Below are 21123 nucleotides of genomic sequence, written 5' to 3'. Positions count from 1 at the left end.
GGGGTTTTTTTGACAAATTATAACACAGAATATATAAAACTGTTCTTATAACTATTAACTTAAATTTCAGAGCCTGTAACTAGCTTCCTTAATCACAGAATCATAGAATAGCTCCAGTTGAAAAAGACCTTAAAGATCATCAAGCCCAACCACGACCTCACCATACTACCTAACTCTAACAACCGTCTGCTAAATCATGTGCCTGAGCACCACATCCAAACGGTTTTTAAACACATTCAGGGATGGTGACTCAACCACCTCCCTGGGGAGCCTATTCCAGTGCTTCACAACCCTTTCTGTAAAGAAGTGCTTCCTGATAGCCAACCTAAACTTACCCCGGTGCAACTTGAGGCCATTTCCCCTCGTCCTGTCACCTGTCACCAGTGAGAAGAGACCAACCCCGCTCTCGCTGTAAGCACCTTTCAGATATTGGAAGAGAGCAATAAGGTCTCCCCTCAGCCTCCTTTTTCCCATACTAAACAGCCCCAGTTCCTTCAGTCTCTCCTCATAAGGCATATTTTCCAAACCCTTCACAAGCCTTGTTCCCCTTGTTTGGACCTGCTCCAGCACCTCAATGTCCTTTCTGTACTGAGGTTCCCAAAACTGAACGCAGTACTCAAGGTGGGGCAAATGTGCCTTCAAAAACAATTAATATGCCTTTAAATATGCCTTTAAAATAGTTCTCATCATTAACTACTCAAAAAGAGGAAACAAACAGCATTACTCTTGAAATTACAGAACTAGGAAACATACACAATTTATCCAGTCACAATATTCTCTCAAAAAGAGAGAGACTGCTAAGAAATTCATTATCTCAGCAAACTGCATACATCCTAATCTCAGCATCTCACACATTGCTCCTGTTGCTCCTGCTTATGTTCTAAGAAAACTTATTTGTCACGTCTACTGACAATTAAACATCCAAAACTACATTTTTTAGCGTTAAAAGATTAAAAACTAGCACCAGAGGAAGTTTATTGGGCTGTAAGACAAAATAGAGACATTGCTGAATCAGACTGTGACTAAATAATATACCTGATTTATCTATTGTACCACTTTCGACAAGCATACGGAGTAGACCACACAAAGTTCTAGTAGCATCACTTTGCATGACTTCAGCATGGACACCAGCAGAGAGACACAATGTCTGCAAGAGGTTCACAGTACTTGTCAACATCATGGATGTAGGGTGAAGATTCCTTTCAACTTGTTCACCTTCTGCAGGAAGACACAAAAAGCAAAAATATACAATAGTATCAATTTATTCTATTTCCCAAAAATGTTCTGAAACAAATAAGATAAGAAAATATTTGCTCTGAGTTTCTCTTAACATGAAGAGCCCTTATTTCCAATTACAAGGGCAAATTACAAGCCAGATATTTTGTGCAAATAATTCATACATTTGCTCCAGCACTAAATTACTTCGAAGAAATTCAGAACATAATGGAAAGAACAGGCAAGAAGTCTGAATAGACTGTATAGTTAGGCTGTGCAAAACCACACTTCAGAATGGCACAAATAAATGTTCCAACATATACCTCCTAACATCGGTAACCAATTAGTTCAATTGGATAATCACGTTTTCTTTGGCCCCACGAATACGCAACAAACACAACACTAACCTTCTCCATCCTCTTTTCTCATGGTAAAGACATTTTATGAAAGATTCTGGTCAGAAATCTACACCTATTACATTATTTTTGTTAGATGCAACATTTTCTCCTGTAAGAGAAGCTTTTTTCATATTTTAAAATGTCAATTTTTGAATTCAACTGAAACTGTGCCTCCAGATTTATTAAAAAAAAATCTTAGTTTCGTTGTTTTTCAGTGGCTTCTGGGTTGTTGTTTTTTGGTTTTTGGTTTTTTTTTTTTGCTTTGTTTGTTTTTCCTTACCAGAATCATCCTCAGTGTCTGAATCCTCTGTTGTGGGCTGAGCTGCTGGTGGTGGCTCAGCTAGTTTGAGATCATATTTTCCCTCCTTCCCCATTCTGTACGAATTTGTACTTCCGGTGTCCCACTGCACTCTAATCCAGCCATCTTCACCTAATTCTCCAATTACACGACCCAAACCTGGAGGGGGCCCATCCTGACAGAATAGAATACTTCAGGTTATAAATTAACAAAGTTATTTCGTAATCAAAGTTCTATTGCACTTTTTTGCTGCTAGCCTGAAGATTAGGTTGCAAAAATTCAATAACATTTCAAAATTTGGTGTATAGTAGAAAAACATTTCAGAATCCCTTACGGAAATTATCCAGTGAACTGCAGCAATATTCATGATTTGATCTGTTTTACAACGTACAACGTAAACACCACACACTTAGCTCAAACTGGATATTATGTAGTAAGCATGTGGTCCTATTTCATTTCAAATTATGACTCAGAACTTTCTCACTTAAAAAAAAAAATCTCCAAAAATGAAATTAAACAAATAATCTATTTTGTGTTAAGCCTCCAAAACTTTGGAATGTAAAAACAATAGGACATAAAATTTAAAAACATACGAACTTCATGTTTTAACACACCCAAATCTGTATGAAAAAGGATGTACCTGATCACCCCATTTCCAGTCTACCCCTCTCACCACTCTGGTACCAATTTTCATCATGGCTGCCAGCTCTGGTCCAGAAACAGGGAGCTGAACTGGTGTAGTTTCCTTTCTTGATTCTTCTAGGACTGTGGCAGAAGCTCCATGAGAAGATGCAATCATATCTTCTTCAATATTGTCAGAACTAGGCCCTAAAAGGAAAAAAAAAAAATCCAAATTTTTATAATGACATTTGTCACACTTCAATTGTGCCACAAATAAAGTTTGTGACATGAAAGTAGTAATAACTTTTAGAAATAAAGGGCTATAAAGATTTTGAATGCAAGGGGCTCTAAATACTTAATTCTGGTGAACAGGTATCATTATTAGCCAGTAGGTAAATGGTTATCTAACAGAAATTATTTTGAAAGAACTTCATATGAAAAATCCAGATAAGTACAGAAACAACTATTTCCTACTGTCTAAGAAAACCAGTTAAACAAGCACCTGAGTCACATCAAAAAACACCACAGGCCAACTGATCTCACAAAGAAAGCTTCCTGCTTAAATATTCAGACTGAGAATAGGTAGAACAGATGAAACTGAGTGTATGCAGTTTTTAATGTTTCCATAAAAACTACACTATCGCTCCCAAATTCTAGTTAATTTCCACCTACATATCTACTTTTTTGTGGCAGAGATAAAGGTGAGTAGCTTCAAGTACTATCTTTAAGTAGTGAATTCTGTAGATTGGGTAGATAAACATGTAAACATGATTACTTCCAAACACCAAGAAACCAGAATTTCTCATACCTATCAGCCGCAGCGTCGTTTGCGTCAGTGCTAGCATACCAGAGTTAAGAAGAAGACTCAAAGTATTAGCACCATGCTGCAGTGTCAACATGTTGAGCATGACCAGCAGGAAACGTGCTTGTGGAATAGTTCCAAGACTTGGTCCTGCTGGATTCTCATTAGTAATTGTTTGCAGAGGAACAGGTTGCACACCTAATACACAAATAACAAAGCCAGTTGACATTTGGAAGCTAGAGTAAAACAGAAAATTTGTTTGATTGGTGGCTTAGAGTATGGCTTGATTCCACACTTGGCTTTAAGAACTTACAAGCTGAACTTCCATGGAAGTTTTTTGCAACAATTCAGATTTTAATAGTAAAATATCATTAATGAGTAATCAATAACCTGATGCTAGAAAACAAGCAACATTCTCATAAATATGGAAAAGCGAGTTAGGGTTCAGTGAAGGACAGACAACACGCAAACAGGAAGTCATAATATTTCTCAGCAGAAAGCAAGGGAGTTAATTTTAAAATTCTAATTACTGAGAACTTCAGAAAATGTAATTATGTTAATTTAAAACAGTTTTATCCCCAATCAACAGCAAAAAACAAAAAGAGATTCACCTAGCTCTTTAAATTTTGCAGAGGCATCCAGCAAGATGTTCCGGACATTCTGAACAGCCCATGCATACAGTTTTCCAAAAGTTACTTCTAGAAGCATTCTGTTAAAAGGTGGTATCAGATCAACATCCTTCAAGCAGTCCGTAAGAGGTTCTCTTTACATAAGAAAAACAAGAACAAAAGAAATTAAGTATTCTTTTCCCTCGTTGAATTGTGAAAGCAAAATTAAGCAAAAAAAAAAAAAAAAAAAAGTTTTACCCTATATTGGCTCCTTCTGGAATAAGCCTCTGCCATCCACAGAACATAGCATATTGTACAGATGGAAGCAAAAAATTTTTTGCTGCCAATTTGAGAATAGTATCTATTCCCTCTAGACGAACTTCTGCTCTTTCCAGCTGCAAAAAGGAAAAAGAAAAAATATTGTACTTCTATAAGTTGCTGATACATTAAAACCCATTTTCATCCACTTTACCTGTTTTAATAAACATTTTCTCATTTTTTCTACATCAACTGGCTCTTCTTTAAGTGCAAATTCAACAATTGTGTTAAGGAGTGCAGACTGTGGATACAAGCCTTGGACGTTTTGTTTCAGCCATTTGTATTTGTGGACACCTGTAACTGTACTCAAAAGTGGCTGCCACTTATCCTGTAAAATACGAATGTAACACGTTAAACAAATTTTAAATTACTGTCAACAAGTTATTTCACATTAAACCATGTCTAAACTTAAAATACTAGGAGGATAAAAAGAAATTCTTCAAAGCCAGTAAAAAAACATAAAATTATTACTAACTCATTATCTATTGGCTTTAAAAAGGCTACATAAAATTTCAAATTCATTACTATTCAGAAAAGAGAAAACAACTCATCACTGCTTTTATCATAACATCACCAAGGTTGGAAAAGACCTCCTAAGATCATCTAGTCCAACCATCCACCTTCCACTGATATCATCCACTCAACCATGCCCCTGAGTAGTACCTCTACCCTTTTCTCAAACAGCTCCAGGAACGGTGACTTCTCCACATCCCTGGGCAATACTTCCATGAAGCTTTATTTGAACACTTCTGAACATATTCGATACACACATTCTAAATATCTTCAGTATCCAAGCTTATTGTTAAGAATTACTCCAAGTTTTACCGAAACAATACACCAAACTTATATACTCTAAACATCATTATTGAAATATTACATGTCAACTGATAGCAATCACCACTTCAGCTAGTTTTTTTTATCTTGTTATTCTCATTTATAACACTGATCTAAAATCTGATATCCTACCTTGGGTGATTTGATTGGCATGGGCCTTTTATCTATAGGTACAGGACTGTGAGGAACAACACAGGATTCTTCTAAGTCACTCTCTTCATTTCCAATTTTGGATTCTTCCACATCAGCAGATTCTGATTTTTTTGGCACTAACAATAAAAAAATTACTCCTTTTTGCAATCTGACAGTATTTGCAGTATCACATTTTCAGGTTTATATAATCAGCTGAGAATACAGAATGTATAAGATCTGCCTGTGATAAATCGAAACAGTACTCTAAGTGAATCCTAGTTCTAACTACTATAAGATTAGATCTGGAAATAACTGCAGTAAGCTCATATCTACAAAGACCGATTTGAAGGCACTTGAGGGTTTTCTCTTCACATTAATGACTTCCAGTTGTACAGTCCTCCGACTACATTGCTTTAATACAACAACTAGAAGTGGTATCTTATTTAATACTCATGAACTGTACTAAAACTGTACTAAAACCAAAAACCAGAAGAACTGATAGTAATGGATCACTTTTAACATGCTGGAATGCAAAGAAGCATGCCTCACTTAAACTTTCTCTCCCCTGCCTGATTTTCCTCTAAGAACTGACATGTAACCATTGATTTTGACAACATGAAAACACAGCAGAAAGCAAGTCTCAAAAAGTACAGCAAACTTTGAAATGAGCTTCATTTTTACCTTTTCAAAGAAAATACAGTATTAACATTGCCTTACCTCTTTTTTTCCTCTTTTCTCTAATTATTTTCTGAACTACTCTCCGCCATCTGGGCAAAGAACTCAGAAGTTTAAACTTAGACATTATGGAGAGATCATTGCACACTGCAGGACGTAGCTCATTGAATAAGAATCTTAAACGTTCAATTACTGGAGCACAAACTTCCTTGTAAGAACGCCCTTGCTCTTGATGGGTCTGTAAAAAAATCATTGAAAGATTCAGTTACTTTTAATATACAATTTTTTTAAAGTGTAAGTAACTTTAAATAAAACCACTTAGTAAAAAATAACCTAAACTTCAGTAGGTGAGTGGCTTACCTTAATCAGTGAGCATTTTGCTTGGTAGACAACACGACACACATCCACTACAGATTTTGGTAAGGTTTTGTGTTTCACCTGGTCAACTCCAAGGGTACCAGGATGAACAAGAGACAATGCCACATGACCTTAATGGAAAACACAATTTTTGAATATGCATGTCCAAAATCATGAATAATAGAATTTAAACTGGTTCAAACTGTAGTCTGGAACAGCTTTGACACAAGTCTACCTACCCAAATCTTCATGTTTCAGAAGGCAACACAGTAACAAACGTCCTACTTCCTCCACAGGATGCTCAGGAGGGAAAGTGATTGGTGTTGTTAAGTGACACTGTTTACAGTATCTCTCTATTTGACATAAGAAGTCCTATGAAAACACACAAAAGACACTATTTAACTTTGGTTTTAAGCATAACAAAAGGATCCAAAATACACCATCCAGCAACTTCTACAGCCTGAACTAACACATGAAAGTCAGAGATACCACAATTTGCACTATTTAATAAACAGTAATTACAACCCAATACTACAAAGAATACCCAATATCATTCTTGTATGAAGACCAACATGACTACAGTAACATTGGTGTATCTTTGATTTTACCTCTTCTTGAGATAGCCAAGACACCTAACACAATTTTTAATTGCCTTTTCCTGACACACAGTTATTGCTATTCTGTCCTCCCCAAGGACTTAAGGACTCTGTGTTGTCTTTTAGGTTTGGGTTTTTTTGTGTGTGTTTTTTGTTGTTTTTGGTTTTTTTTTGTAAATAAGCTGAAATCAAAGAGTTAGAAATTCTGAGGGTGTTACAGAAGACAAAGATTATTAAAAATCTTGAAGTCTTAATATCCATGATTCCTACTAGAGAGGACCTGAGCCCACAAGTACAGAGGGATTTTAAACTAAGGTAAACATACACTTAACATCCAAAATGCATTCACATACTAAGAGAAACACACCTTAGTTCAAAAAGAGGTGAGCATTATCTGTTGATAATACTGAAGCCTGATATCACAAGTAATGTATTATTTTTTTCCCATAAGAATACATTTATAATTTTTAGTTCTTCCACTCAAAATATCAGAAGGAAAAAAAAAAAAATATTGAGTGGACTAAAGCAAGTTTTACCCATTACTTGTACTCAATCATTCCTTTCACTGAAGAGTAATTCTGAAGTGACAACAACTATTGTCTGCTATAACTTTCAGAGAATTTTCATCAACAAGAATGCTTCATGACACAGCTGTCAGCCTTCAGCACCACTTCATTATCAATGGCTTACCTTCACAGTGTGATCCTGAATATTATTATCTGCAATAGCTTGGAGAAAGGGTTGTGAATGGTCGCTCAGAGTTAGTCGATGTGAATATAGTTTTGATTTGTTTGGGGTTGTGTTCCCAGGTGAACTGCAGTGGTCTTCATCCTTTTCCTCATTGTAACTGTAATGAATCTGACTAGTTTGCAAGCCTCCAGAAAATATAGATGACTTCAACCATTCTAAAATTTTTAAAAAATGCAAATGTAAATTCTAAGGAAAGCTTAACTATCAAGACTCAACAAATCCTAGAAATGAAAGCACACACAGCTCAGTACAGAAGATTTAGACCTCTTCTATTTGCTGAAGCTTTTTCAGACTAAAATAGGATTCTATAACTAAGAAACAATGAAGTAGCAAAGCTGCCATCACCTGTTTAGAGATAATATGGCTTTAACTATTATTCTGTGATTAAAAGTATACATTCTAGTCACTAAAATTAAGGTATTCAACATGATATCATCCAGCACAAATGCTTCAGGCACTGTATAGTGAGTGAGCTTTACTACAGAGATAGCAGTTACGCAGTTTTCTCTTTCAACATTCTGTCTTTTGCATATTATTAAATGTTTGATGTTTAATTGTTCAAAATTATCACGTAATTCTTATCTAAATCTTGCTAAATGCTTGGATCCTGATGAGCGTAGCAGTAATTAATGCTAAGAATAAAGAACTTCAATTTTGCTATTCTCTGAAGAACTCAAGACAATCTCTTAATTTGGCTTTTTTTGCATACTTTGACAAATCAAAATAAAGTTTTGCTTACTTGCACATTCAACTTCCAGAGGAGAAAGTGGTGTACTCATTGCTAGGTAAGATGCGTGTAGTCCAAGGAGAAGGCCCAAATTTCTTTCTGTGTCTATTAAAGGTGATGATAAAGTACTGAGATCTGGTGTTGAAATCACTTCCTGGTCAGGCTGGTTAAAAGAAGGATGAGTTGAAAGCTAGTACAGAGTTCCACCAAGGACACTGAAAGCAAAGTAATACTTTACTTTAGGTACTGTACATCTATTATAACATTTTTACCTCCATATACTGGCCAACACAGAAGGCGTGCATTGACTCTCGTGTGTCCTCAAACTGCAAAGCAGCTTCCAAAGCAACAACTGGGTCCTCACCTGCAAACTGAGCTAATGAGAGAATGAACCAGTGAGTATAGTATCTAAAAGTCTGTTTATGCCATCTAATTTAGAAGCAGAAGTTATTTGTGCCTTGAATTCAGATGCTGATTCTCACCAAGTATACTATTGCCAGTTAAAGATTGAGTTTGAAAGTCCTTTATATCATATACTTTCCCATCAATCACAGTCCAAAATCCTCCATCTTTGTTGTGGTTCTCTAGATCAGCTTTACGTATAAGTGTTACCTCCTCATTATTTCTGCAACTCTGGCCAGTAAAAAATGAACCTATGGGTATAAAACAGAACAGAGAATTTATCAACAGAAACACAGAAAAGATTTACTGAACATCTTTTTAATGGTCATTTAATCCCAAACTCTTTACTTCTACTCAAAGGTTGCTGTCTTTTGACGTGTTCAGAAGTCAAAATAACTATTAACATATTCCTGTATGTATAGTTTGCAATTAAATTGTGTCTATGCTCTATTTTATGCAGTAATGATCAATATCACACTGAGATAGATCAGGCATTGCACAGCTGTTTTTGTTTGGAGGCAGGGCAGTACAACCACTATCCTGGCAAACTACTGCTCCATTTGATTTTCCTGAGAATTACTTCAGTTTAGTACATGCTTGCTTGCCTGCAAGATGTTGTATATGCATTTAGTTTCGGTCTAAATCCACATTTTTTAAATGCAAAAATGAAATGGGATGTTGTAAATTACACAAAATGCTAAATGCTGTGATCTACTTTTCTGAAAAGCTGCATTTAACCTGCTTAACCCTATGCCTAAAATATATATTAAGAGTTTACTGGCAGATATATTGCCTAATTAATTGTTTAATAAAAATATGTGCTCTAAAGCAGATCCTTTCCCAAGAGATGTTTGTGAATAGAAACCAATTCATATAGCTACTTAATGAAAACAGAAATAAATAGTCCAGATAGTATTTGTACATACCCATTATTCCTGGCCACGCCAAATCCTCATTGTCATCTCTTTCCTTCCCAGGGGCTAAATGGTTAAATCTGTCTAGATGTTCTAGCAAACCAGCCAACAGAGGGATTGCACCAGCTTCCTCCATTAGTCCAGCATTTTTGCTGAGGAGTAGCACTATAGATACTACCAATTCTGGAAGAAGGATGCCTAAAGCATGGAAAACACAGCCAGTATTCAGATATATTTGAAGACTTGGATTTGTAGAATAATGAAAGTAAATCACCAGGCAACACACTCTACTTTCTATTACTGTTTTAGTACAACAGTCTTTTCTCATCCCCCTCCTTTAAGTTTGTTCTCCTCCACTTGTACCAATCTAAATATTAATTAGACTCCTTTTTTTTTATTATTTTTATTTATTTTCAGCACATTTAACACTTTCAAGAAAACTTACAACATCATGTTATTATCTTATCAGAGGGAAAGGGAAGGAGCTAATAACAACCTACCTGTTAAATCTCCATCCACAACATAAGATACTTCTGCAAAATGCCTATGGCTAGTAGAAGCAATGCTCGTTGCCACAGGAAGTATATCACTGATGTGTGTGCACAAAAGAGCAGTATATTTCTTCAATAAAGAGCCAACACCTAATTGGTCAGGACCTGTATAAAAAGCAGGAAAAGCACAGAAAACCACCACAGTCATGTTTAAGAAAGACTTCAAAAACTGTCATACACTTCTGAAATGGCAATCCCTCTTTGAAGGTAACTTACTGTATGTATTAGGGACCTGCCCAACACAATCTCCTGGATAAAGTTTACTAACAAGCAGACGCTGAAAACGAAGCAACAGGTCCAGAGAAGCAGATCTCTCTTTGCTAAAATGTTCATGGTCCATGCAGGAAGAAATACGACGAGCAACATCTTTCAGTTTGGCTATCGTCTGTGATGCGATGTTCCTGATTGGTACACAAGTGTTGTAAAGTACTTAAGAGTTGATAGCAAAGACAGGCCATCAAAATCTAGGTTAAGCTTTTGCTGGAATTTCAGCAACATACAAGAAACTTACACAATTTTTTTTCTTTTTTGGTAGGATGGTGTCCCTTCGTTTGCACTATAGTACCCAAAAACTCAAGCTTTTTTTGTGAATGTATTTAAAACACATCAATCTTTGTCATTACGCACTATAAAAACATGTCTGCATGACACAATCTAGTTCAGAAGAGTCTCAGTACTGATTAAATTACATGGCTACCATCACACTTAATGAAGTACTCTATTTTACGTTACATACTCAGCATCCTAAAGGTCACGTATTCAACAATTCTTTCTCACTGTCAAGAATTTAGAACTCTGATTTCTTCCTCAACTAAAACCCCAGATGGAATCCTTGATGCAAAATGTTCAGTTCTAAATGCACCTATGCAGATCTTCCTACTCTTAAGAGCAAAGTGGCCTGCCTTTCTAAAAATCTGGTAATTAATTGTAATACTGTACTTCTCTCCTACATAGAATGGCACAGGTACCTACAAGCTAGGAGGATGTTCAATATCTTGAATTTTGTGGAGATAAAATTCTAGCAGAAGACTGCATTTATTTGCTCACCAGTCATCCTTAAGTTGACTAGCTCATAAAATGTCTCTCTAAACAGATCTTCTGTACAAAAATAAAATACATTTGAAGAAATTACCTTAGTAACTGCTGAATTAACTGAACTAATGGCAAACTTTGCCTTCCTGCAGATTCATAGATTCCAGTATTAATAAGGTCTTTGTCCAATGGAGTTCTACTCCTATGAAGCGTAGATGCATTTGCTTCTTGTTCATCAATTTCTTTTTCCTTTTGTGCCTCCTTTTTTGCTTCTATATCCTAAAAATGTAAAACAAGTTTAAGAAAAAGAACAAAAAAGCAACCGTATTATGAAACATTTTGCTAAAGTAAAGTAAGTGTTCATGAAAATAAGATAAAATTACTTCCACCTATGCCAGAAATGAAACAATTCCTACCAGACAAATGTGTACATTGTTTTCCATATGGATGATGCAGGATGGGGTTGTTTGATTGTTTGTTTGTTTTAAACAATCATAACATAAAAAGAAAAAGCAGAGGAGGAAACAAGGCTAGACAAATTCAGAATTCTGCTTACACCAAAAAAAGTTAACAATTTATTTCTATTCCGTGAATGTTTTGACATGACAGCACCTGCTGCACAGTTTAAAAATGAAGGCATGTTCACTCTCTATTTATAAATGTAACAAATCCAGTCCACTGCAGAACCTGGATTAGATCTGCTACTGAAATATAGACATACAGAACTCTGTGGAGACTAATTTATCCAAGTTTCAATGAATCAAAATTACCCTGTGCAGTGCTGTATGCTACAACCTACCACCTAGATCACTTTCAGCTTATACCTAAAGCTAGCTCAGGCATCTCTGATCTACACAATAATGTACACATGTCCTAGTAGACGCAGTTAAGAATTAGAAGGTCTTGCATGACTTTAAATGTTTAAAAAAAAAAAAAAAAACACAAAAACACTAATGCTAGTACTAATTACTAATACTAATGCATAAAGCAAAACTTAATGCACACATTTCATTTGTATCAAAACCCCCCTCATTTAGCAGTAGTGGAAAGGAACAGAAAAAGGAAATACATTAGGATATATTAGCATACTTTCACATCCATACATAAATACAGCAATTTAAAGCAGTCTGTAAAAAGGATGTCCCATCTCTGACAGCATATTGGAGAAGGCAATATATGCAAAATATTTCTTTCATCCACTGTATAACTAGTCAAGTTAAACTGAGCCTACAAAAATTTGAAATGTTGCAAAGAATTCATTCATCTTTAATTCTTAAGTAATTCTGATGATATTTCTGCTGGAAAAGCATGGTCAGAATCAAGAAAGCAAAGAACTCAAGAAATCCACAGAAGGCTCTAAAGCACTTAGTGAAATTATGCCTCTTTCACAAAGCTTTATGAAAATATTTGTTACAGTTGCTAAAATCATCACTCTAGGCAACAATAAGAAACACTCTTCTAAAAAGGAGAACATGATTCATACCTTCATACAAACACTGGCTCACATTTCAAGTTTCAGGTCAAGAGAGGATAATTCCACTCGATATATCTTCTTACTCTATTTATACATAACTGTCAAGCTGTTGAAGCATACCTGAATTTCTGCAGTAATGGCAGCATTGAGCGCAGACTCTAAGCCTCCATCAGCCATCAAGCTGCCCACCAAGAGGTCGATCATAAATCTACGGCCCGGACTTACATTCATTTCATTCCCTGAAACTAAGAACAGAAAGAACTATTAATGACCAAGAAAGGCAAGCACCCAAAGAGCTTTTCATCTTAAGACCAACCTGCACTGGGTAAGAGCGCTGAGAGAGCCCGAGCTCGCTCTTCTGCTGTTGGCAGTAACACAGACCATCCACTCTGCAGCACTGCTTGAGCGGCGGATTGCACAGTGTTAAGAACACCAGCATTGCTTGCTAGTGTTACCACTGTCTGTTTAAGGCTATTGAGCAGTATACCGCCCAAACCTAAGCCAAGACATTCTGGATCCACCTGGTGACTAATGGCAGCATGAAGCTAAAAAAAAAAAAAAAAGAGAGAGAAAAAAGAAAGAAAAATAAGGGCAAATTTTAACAACGAAGAGACAAGGAAATGAAAAAATAAGTCAGTCCCAGAGCAAGCGAGTAAGCTCACTGACTTAGATATAATACATCTCATCTGCAAATCTGTAAAATTTAATAGGGAAATGCTGGCTTGCATTAATTTGTACTAAATATGAATGAATACCCAGAGACTACAAACTATACCCCTAAAATTCTGAACCCTAATAACCTGAAGAGTAATGTAAGCATCTTCTCCATTGCTACATTACGCTAGAAAAAGTAGCACATCTTCAGCAAGTGTAGGTGTCTTCTAAAGAGGACACACACTTTTGGAAACGCTATTTAAAAATATTAGAAATGCTCAAAATCCCAAAGACCATAAAAAGCCTAAGCCATTTATATTTTATATTTATAGTTTGTATTTAATAAGATCCAAACGCTGTGAAGAGAAGAAAAGCTTTCTGCGGAAAGGGAGGTGATAGAGATATTTCTGATCTGTAAAGTAAGTCACAGTTAAAACGACCATCAGCTGCAAAATTTCAGAGAATAGAAAGTGATACTGTATTTATTTCATTTTCTAATCAATAAAAACATTTTAAAGCACATTAAATCTGCTATATTTGTCCATCAAATTTCCTTTGAATATTTATTTATAATATAATTATAAATTATTGTAATATTTATTTCACTGAACGCTCAATATGTAAGAAACCAAAGGTACCTGAAGCCTTAGAAGGTTTAATGTCGCCACAGCCATACACTCCTTTTCCTGAGGAGGAGGCCAGTCAGAAGAGCCATCCATTCCCTCTGTCACTTGCCTCAGTAAAAGATCTAATTGCTCAAATGTCATGGGGCAAACATCCACCACAAAAGGAACCCGCAAGCCTATTGACCATTCTGAACACGATGACCAAGCAAAACTCTACAAATTGAAAAGAAATGCAAAATTCAACTGTTATTTCTCAAAAATAAGAACATTGATTAAAAATAGATAATCGTTTCACACTACTGCTTTTGAGCAGTAACAGAAGATGAAGAAATTACATTAGCACATCTGATGAAGAGACACCTCTGCATGCATCTCTACATATACACACAAAACCTTACTAATCCCATTATTAACACATTTTCCAAAGTGCTGTTATGGCAATCCAAATATCTCACTATCTTTGCTGTTCAGCTACACAGGTTTTCAACTGCTGTATTGGGATGCAGTGGAAGAATATCAGTATTTCTCAGAATATCCAGAGGGAAAGCTAGTCATCTCTTTTTGGCAAAGCAATTGCATATAATTTGTTTTTTACCAAAACTGTCCACAATAAAAAATAAGAAAAGTCATTCAAGCACTGAAAGAGAGATTGGGATTAGCATACAAAACTAGTCCCAGAGAGAGACAAAGACAAATCACAACTAACAAATCAAAAATAAAACTTACCTGAGCAGGCCCACAAGCGATTCCAACGATATGCTTTGTGTCTAATCCTGGGAGAGCTGCAGGCTCTGGTTTAGTGATCCGTAAAGTGTCAAAGTGTTGACACTGATCATTGCTCCCCCAGCTATGCACTTCACTATCTTCAGTCAGTGCTAAACAATGCGTAGATCCAGCTGCCACATCTATCACTTTTTTTCCTGAAAAATAAGTCAAATATTGAAAACATAACTTAGATTACAATCATTAACAGAAAAATGCCAGAGGTAAGGAGAATTGTGCTAATTACAGCTGTACTTCAATGTCAACATATTACGGATGCTAGTAGTAGCATACTGGAAAAGAACAGCAAAAGAAAAATCAAGGAAATACTTCAAGTTTCTTAAGAAACGACCAAAGTGTGAAAGTCCACAAGTTCAAAACAAACTGCTTCTATTTTGTACCCTTTCTACTAGCATAGTTTTTCAGGAAAGGCTTATTAGAAGATCTACCCACCTATACACTGAGACTGCGAAGTTGTATTGTACTCATTAGTTTCAATTAGACCACACTCTGCATATGAACAACAGTTTTAGGAAAGATAGTGCAATTAAAGAGGTTTCTTACACATCCTCTCCTACAGAACTACAGGTTTCTATCAAATTCAAGAAATAACTCCCCCCGTAACAAACCAGTGAAAAATACTTGCATAACAATACAAAAAATACACATCTTACACAATAATTTTTCTGTGAATCTAAGAAAAGCAAAGCATTAGGATTAGTACAACATAAAGACAAGCACCATTTAAAGTAGTCCTAACATAGTGGCTTTGAGCCTGTTGAATTAAAGGTATAATAGGCAGAAGAGATGGGAAATATGCATTATTATCTTTTTCAATGCCAGTAGCCCAGCATAAAGTATGACAGCAGAGTATGTGATACTGTCATTATAATTTAGATCATTAGCGTCCAGTTAAAGGTTCCATCAACAACAACACACTTTCCACCTCTGATAATTACCTTTCAAGCCTTCCAGTAGCTTGGGATATCGAACATGTTCTTCTGTTCCATGCCCAAGTCTCTGATTGTCACCTTTTCCCCAGGTGTAAACCTGGCCATCTTTGGTTAAAGCAATAGAAAACTGACTTCCACAGCGAACTTTGACAATGTCCAGGTCTTGGAGCTTTTCTATCAACTTGGGAGTCTTGCAGCCATCACTGCCTCCTCTTCCTAGTTTTCCATAATCGCCATCACCCCACGACCACACCTGGCCTTTAAAACAAGAGAAAGAAAATCAGAAATATTGCACCGCTTTTTCATTTTAAAGAATTCTCTGCTCTGACAAACAGGTTCTTCAAAACCTGAGATTCTCTAATCAGCACAATTTTCAAATTATACTTTAGGAGTATCAGTTATGTCTAATAGTTCATGAAGATAAGAAAGATGAGAAAGAAAATAAGAAGGATGAGAAAGATCTGAACAGTGACTCCTGATCTGAGAAATTCTCATGTTGAAAAACTAGACATAAAAGCGTAACTCATTTAAAGTTCATCAATATGCAAAAAGACCTTCTGAAAAGCATATGCAGTAGAGAATTTGTTGCAAATCACATTACTACAGTTAATAAGAACTTGCAAAATATTTTTTTCCACAGTGAAGGGTCAAATTGTCTGCAAAAGCTCTTAATTTTCAGTTCCTGTCATTCAACCAATTTCACAAAATGAAATGAAAAGTGCCATTGTCTATTATCATCATCTTTTGAAATGCACCACTGAATCCAAGCCTTGATTAGGAAATTTCTGAAAAGAAAGCTTTGTTTTACACTCTAGAGTGTATTCATTCCTTGTATAAGTTAGTCTGTAAGGCACTATAATAAGCAATGGAAGCATGCAAGAAGGGAATCTGTTTAAAAAAAAATTCAAATCCAAGTTTTCACTTCCTGAACGAGCAAATTTCAGCTTTTAAATTGTGCATATCACCACAACCAGTTATATTTTAGTAGAAGAATTAGCTTTCAGGAGTTATTTCCCTTCTAAAGAATGACTTGGGTGCATAACCTCACATAGTGAAATTCAGACTCTGAATCTGTCTCAAACTAGGCATATAGTTCCGGGATGCTGGGAAGTTTGATTCCAATAGAATCTCCCTTTGGCACTTCCCATGGGTTAATGTAAACAACACAATCAAAAAATCTCGCTGTTGTGACAACATGAGTTATTTAATTAGACAACGCATAAAATGTAGATGTATATATACTAATATTTTGTTTATCTATTAGATATTTACATAGCTGTCTGAAATGTATACGAAACAAATTTTAATAAAAATTTTCATATTCTAAATGAATATATTAAATATATACATGTGCATATAAATTTGCACAGAATATATGTAAAATAGATAAATGCACATATATGTATCTCCCCAAAAAGAATTTCAGCTTTAAATTTTTAAAGAATTTAAGCCACTATAAATAAGCACACTATCTGCTTAGAATGAAACAAAGCATATTTAGAATGAAAGAAAAAGTTGAGCTTAAGTGTTTCATTTTGCTACTAACCATTTTCAGTAACTGCAAGAGTCTGAGCATCTCCACTTCCACATGATACATCAATAACTTTGAGACCTTTCAGCCCTGTGACCAGCATTGGGATGGTCTGGTCTTCACTGGAACCTTCAAAACAAAACAGCTTTCTGATTAGCAAAACCAATATGGCTAGGTTCTTCCGTTTGTTTCTGTTTGTTTGGTTTTGAATGCTTTGCTGCTAGAGGGGATGAGGAGTAGAAGGGGTGGTAGGGGGGGGGGAGTTATTTGTTTTCAGATTTGAGTATCATGACTGAGCTCCCATATGGTTTCATAGATATCCAATACAGATTTAACTTACAAGACAGTTTTTGCTTCGCAAGGAAGGGAATGGACAATACAATGAAGATTTTTCTTCCTTGTCCAGAATTCAGAGCTTTAGCAGTTTTGATACAATCCTTCTCATAATGTAAGAAACCACCCAGGCTTCTCAAATCAGTCATAGGTAGGTTGGATAAAAGAATGTTTGAAAGAAGCACTAGCAATTACGTGACAAATAACTGATTTTAACATACCATGACCAAGCCTGCCATAGTTTCCTCGTCCCCATGTATACAGCTCTCCTTCAGCAGTAATGGCTGCACTGTAAGTGCTTCCACAGGCTATATGAACAACATGTTTCCCAGCTTGCTTTCCAGATAAAGCAGATATCAATTTTGGTTCCTCCAAAGGGCTATTGAAAGAGAAGGAAAATTTCACAAACAGTAATCTGATGAGTACATAGAGGTGGGCCATATTTGTTAGAAAATAACTGATGCAATTCTACCTACCTTAGTAGCAGTCAGAGGTACCAAAATAGAGTTATAAGCCAAAAATAAAGTTCAGATTGTTTAACAGCTTACAAACCACTGAAGGGATGTCTGACAACTAAGATTTGTATTTCCAATTACTTAATAAGTGTTTTTCAAAAATAATTTAGCCTACTATAAAAATTATTACCTTTAAATGCTATTTCTGAACAAATAATTTTATGACAGTTCTAAGCCTAGTGTAGTAACTCAATGCTTTACAGGGCATTCAACTCTGAGGGAAGACACAATAACTAAATATATCTTACACTTGCACTCTTACAGAATACTCCTTTTCAAAGACAGCCCCCTACACAAGAGGAGGACAGTAATGTTATTCTTCAATGTGGGAGGGACATAAGTGGAATGATGTATGTAACATGACTGCATTTGTAAAGATGATTGTACACTGACATCTGAACCAATGTTCCTAGAGAAAAATGCACTGTGGATTTACAAAACCATGAATAAAAGGCCTGATAATATTCACTACAACATCCTCTACCTACAAGTACTTCAGAAAGTAGCACAAACACAGAACTAAAAATATTAGAAGTGGTATTAAACCACATCTTTCTGTATATGTTCACATCTGCAAGTGAAATGCTTAACATAGTGTGAAATATTTAGTAAATTAACAAACCAAATTATTAAAACAAAATTGGACTAACAGTTATATTTTATCTGTTTTGTATAGTAACAAAGTTTTTGAGGCTATGAATCTCAATCTTCTTATCTAATGGGGCTGTCTGAAATATGTACATAAGGTGTTACATGTTTTGTCATTATGGCAAGCAATTCTTGATAAACAAATTGCGATCATGACAAAACATGTAATGCCTTATGTACATAGGAATGATCAGTTACTATGCCAAAATTAACAGCTAATTTGCTTGCTGAGATGGTCACAACTATACAACTGGAAGAGCATCTGAAATATTGTTATTAACAATGTCTCTTACTTGCCTAATTTGCCAGATAATGACTGAAAGAGTACACGCATCCTTTAATAAATCATGATCAGAGAGCATTACACCTTTCACTAATGGACTCATTGTAGAGTGCTGTATTTCAGCAATACTTCTTATGGGCACTTGTATACACAAGCAAACAGTTTATAGTGTGAATTCAGACCACTGGCAAAAAAAAATATTTATTACGTACACTGTGTCACCATGGCCTAGTCTTCCACCATCTCCACAACCCCAAGAGAAAACTTCACCATTTGCTGACAAAGCAAGATAGTGATGCCCATCAGAATGTGCTGCAATCTTCACAATATTTCTGGAAGCTAGACTCTGCACCAGCTGTGGTCCCTGTGAGACAAACAAAAGTAATTAACTTATAACAATTTCTTATGTATTACAGGAAATATTTTTCCCAAGGTTTTATCAAACATGTCAAATCTAACAAATCAATGGAAGCTTAAGGAAAAAAAGGGTCAAACTACTATTTAAATCTGATAAAAATTATACTCTGAAGTTATTTTATTCCCATACATACAAAGTCATAACTATATATATAAAATTCTGTTTATCTTAGAGGCAATCCTAGTGACAAATATTTTTGTTTGAGAAACTGCAGTTTGAGAATGGTGTTACACTACTGAACTAAAATACATTTAATATCTGCCAATTTCTATGCTGTTTCCAAGGCCAGCATATCAGTGAAAGCAATTATCACTCTACTCTAATCCTCTAGCTTGACAAAAACTATGGAAATTAGATACATTTAATTAAACCAACAGAAGAGATCAAAGCCACTACTTCTGAAAATTCAAAAACAGAAATAAAAGCTCACAAAAATCATCATGCATTCACCTACTCTTCCAAGATATTTAAACAGCAGACCTATGGTATGTCATAATGCCTAAGAGAACACGTTTTTGAAGACAGACAGATAAAACTCACCAGTGTATCACTGTTGTATGCTTGTGTATAGACTCGCCCATTCCTAGATAATATTAGAAAACGTTTCTCTGCGCAGGCAATCTGCACAACACCAAGACTGGCAAGTCCTTCACACTGAATTGGACCACTCACATTAGCGTAGTATTTCCAACCTATTAAACCCCAAGCAATGACCTCCTGCAAAGAACCCTAGAAAATAAGAAATTCTGTAAGCATTTATTTTGAAACATGCAACTTATTTAAAAAGCATGTAGAAGATTATTATTATTATTGCTTACTGTCAGTAGTCAGTGAAGCTTAACTATTAACAGGGTATCAGAAATAAAGATCTGCATGCATCTTATTCAGTTTAACCTGTAACAGAACATGCTATAGGTATCTGAATCAAGTGTACAGAGATTTTCAACATGGGAAGTTTAACATTAACTGGGGTTTGAGGGAGCCGAATTTGTTGTTTTTTTGTGTTGGTTTTGTCAAACACCCAACATATACTAAGTCTGGTCTTGAGAATGTTCTCTGATAAACAATGGGAACAGCTGAAAACACAGCTGAATTAGCCTTAGTATTGTGATAAGAAAGAATGGTTCCCAAACCACAGAATTACACTCTTAGGCTGACTCAGAGAGTTCTGAATGCCACTAAAGATATCCAAACAAATTTAGGCAACTCAAAGTTACTTTGTGAAAATAAAGAAGGAAAATTAGGCAATCTTTAGAGTTGCTAACTTTGAAACTGAAAACTAGTTACAATTTTAGGAAATACATTAAATTTGATGCTGCATAAGTTACCTTATGAGATGTAGGAGAGCTACACTGTGGAGGCATACATGGAGTGGCAAGACGATCCAAGTGGGCCATGATCACAACAGCTGTTTGTCTCAGATCAATTGCTAGTTCATTGTCCTGTGGTAAAGTCAAATACCTAAGAAAACTTTCATTTGGACTCAGAGGATAGGTCAGCAGCTAAAAAAGAAAAAAGAGCAGTCAGAAGAATATCTGAATATTTCCATGCTGCTACACATCAGATAAAGAACACATTTGAATATTTGCAGAAGATAAACTGATTCAACTCTGCACATGCTCTTTCTTGAAGGGAAATCTCAAATGCACATGTTGAGAAAATATAGCAATAACTGTAGTGATGACTGAATAAAACA

The 21123-nt window shown here is 35.6% G+C and overlaps 1 protein-coding gene across 4 annotated transcripts in view; it reads right to left on the bottom strand.

The window, feature by feature from the left end:
- Positions 1-21123, bottom strand: part of HERC2 (HECT and RLD domain containing E3 ubiquitin protein ligase 2) — a 105989-nt gene that overhangs the window by 53086 nt on the left and 31780 nt on the right. For all 4 annotated transcript variants that reach the window (XM_031596186.2, XM_031596188.2, XM_031596187.2 and 1 more), the window contains exons 10-38: positions 20756-20929; positions 19968-20156; positions 19222-19373; positions 17785-17942; positions 17246-17359; positions 15706-15957; positions 14711-14904; positions 13997-14197; positions 13021-13249; positions 12825-12949; positions 11331-11509; positions 10415-10599; positions 10148-10303; positions 9660-9845; positions 8814-8984; positions 8604-8707; positions 8344-8494; positions 7545-7759; positions 6498-6630; positions 6262-6389; positions 5944-6139; positions 5227-5363; positions 4415-4588; positions 4201-4337; positions 3946-4097; positions 3341-3532; positions 2552-2739; positions 1894-2086; positions 1036-1218 (exon numbers count right to left, since the gene is read on the bottom strand). In XM_031596186.2, the coding sequence (XP_031452046.2) occupies positions 1036-1218; positions 1894-2086; positions 2552-2739; positions 3341-3532; positions 3946-4097; positions 4201-4337; positions 4415-4588; positions 5227-5363; positions 5944-6139; positions 6262-6389; positions 6498-6630; positions 7545-7759; positions 8344-8494; positions 8604-8707; positions 8814-8984; positions 9660-9845; positions 10148-10303; positions 10415-10599; positions 11331-11509; positions 12825-12949; positions 13021-13249; positions 13997-14197; positions 14711-14904; positions 15706-15957; positions 17246-17359; positions 17785-17942; positions 19222-19373; positions 19968-20156; positions 20756-20929 (4948 nt within the window). The remainder of the gene's footprint in view (positions 1-1035; positions 1219-1893; positions 2087-2551; positions 2740-3340; positions 3533-3945; positions 4098-4200; positions 4338-4414; positions 4589-5226; positions 5364-5943; positions 6140-6261; positions 6390-6497; positions 6631-7544; positions 7760-8343; positions 8495-8603; positions 8708-8813; positions 8985-9659; positions 9846-10147; positions 10304-10414; positions 10600-11330; positions 11510-12824; positions 12950-13020; positions 13250-13996; positions 14198-14710; positions 14905-15705; positions 15958-17245; positions 17360-17784; positions 17943-19221; positions 19374-19967; positions 20157-20755; positions 20930-21123) is intronic.

This window comes from Phasianus colchicus, chromosome 1, assembly GCF_987193195.1.
Source record: "Phasianus colchicus chromosome 1, bPhaCol1.hap1.1, whole genome shotgun sequence".
Classification (NCBI taxonomy): Eukaryota; Metazoa; Chordata; class Aves; order Galliformes; family Phasianidae; genus Phasianus; species Phasianus colchicus.
This window is presented reverse-complemented; position numbering and strand designations above follow the sequence as displayed.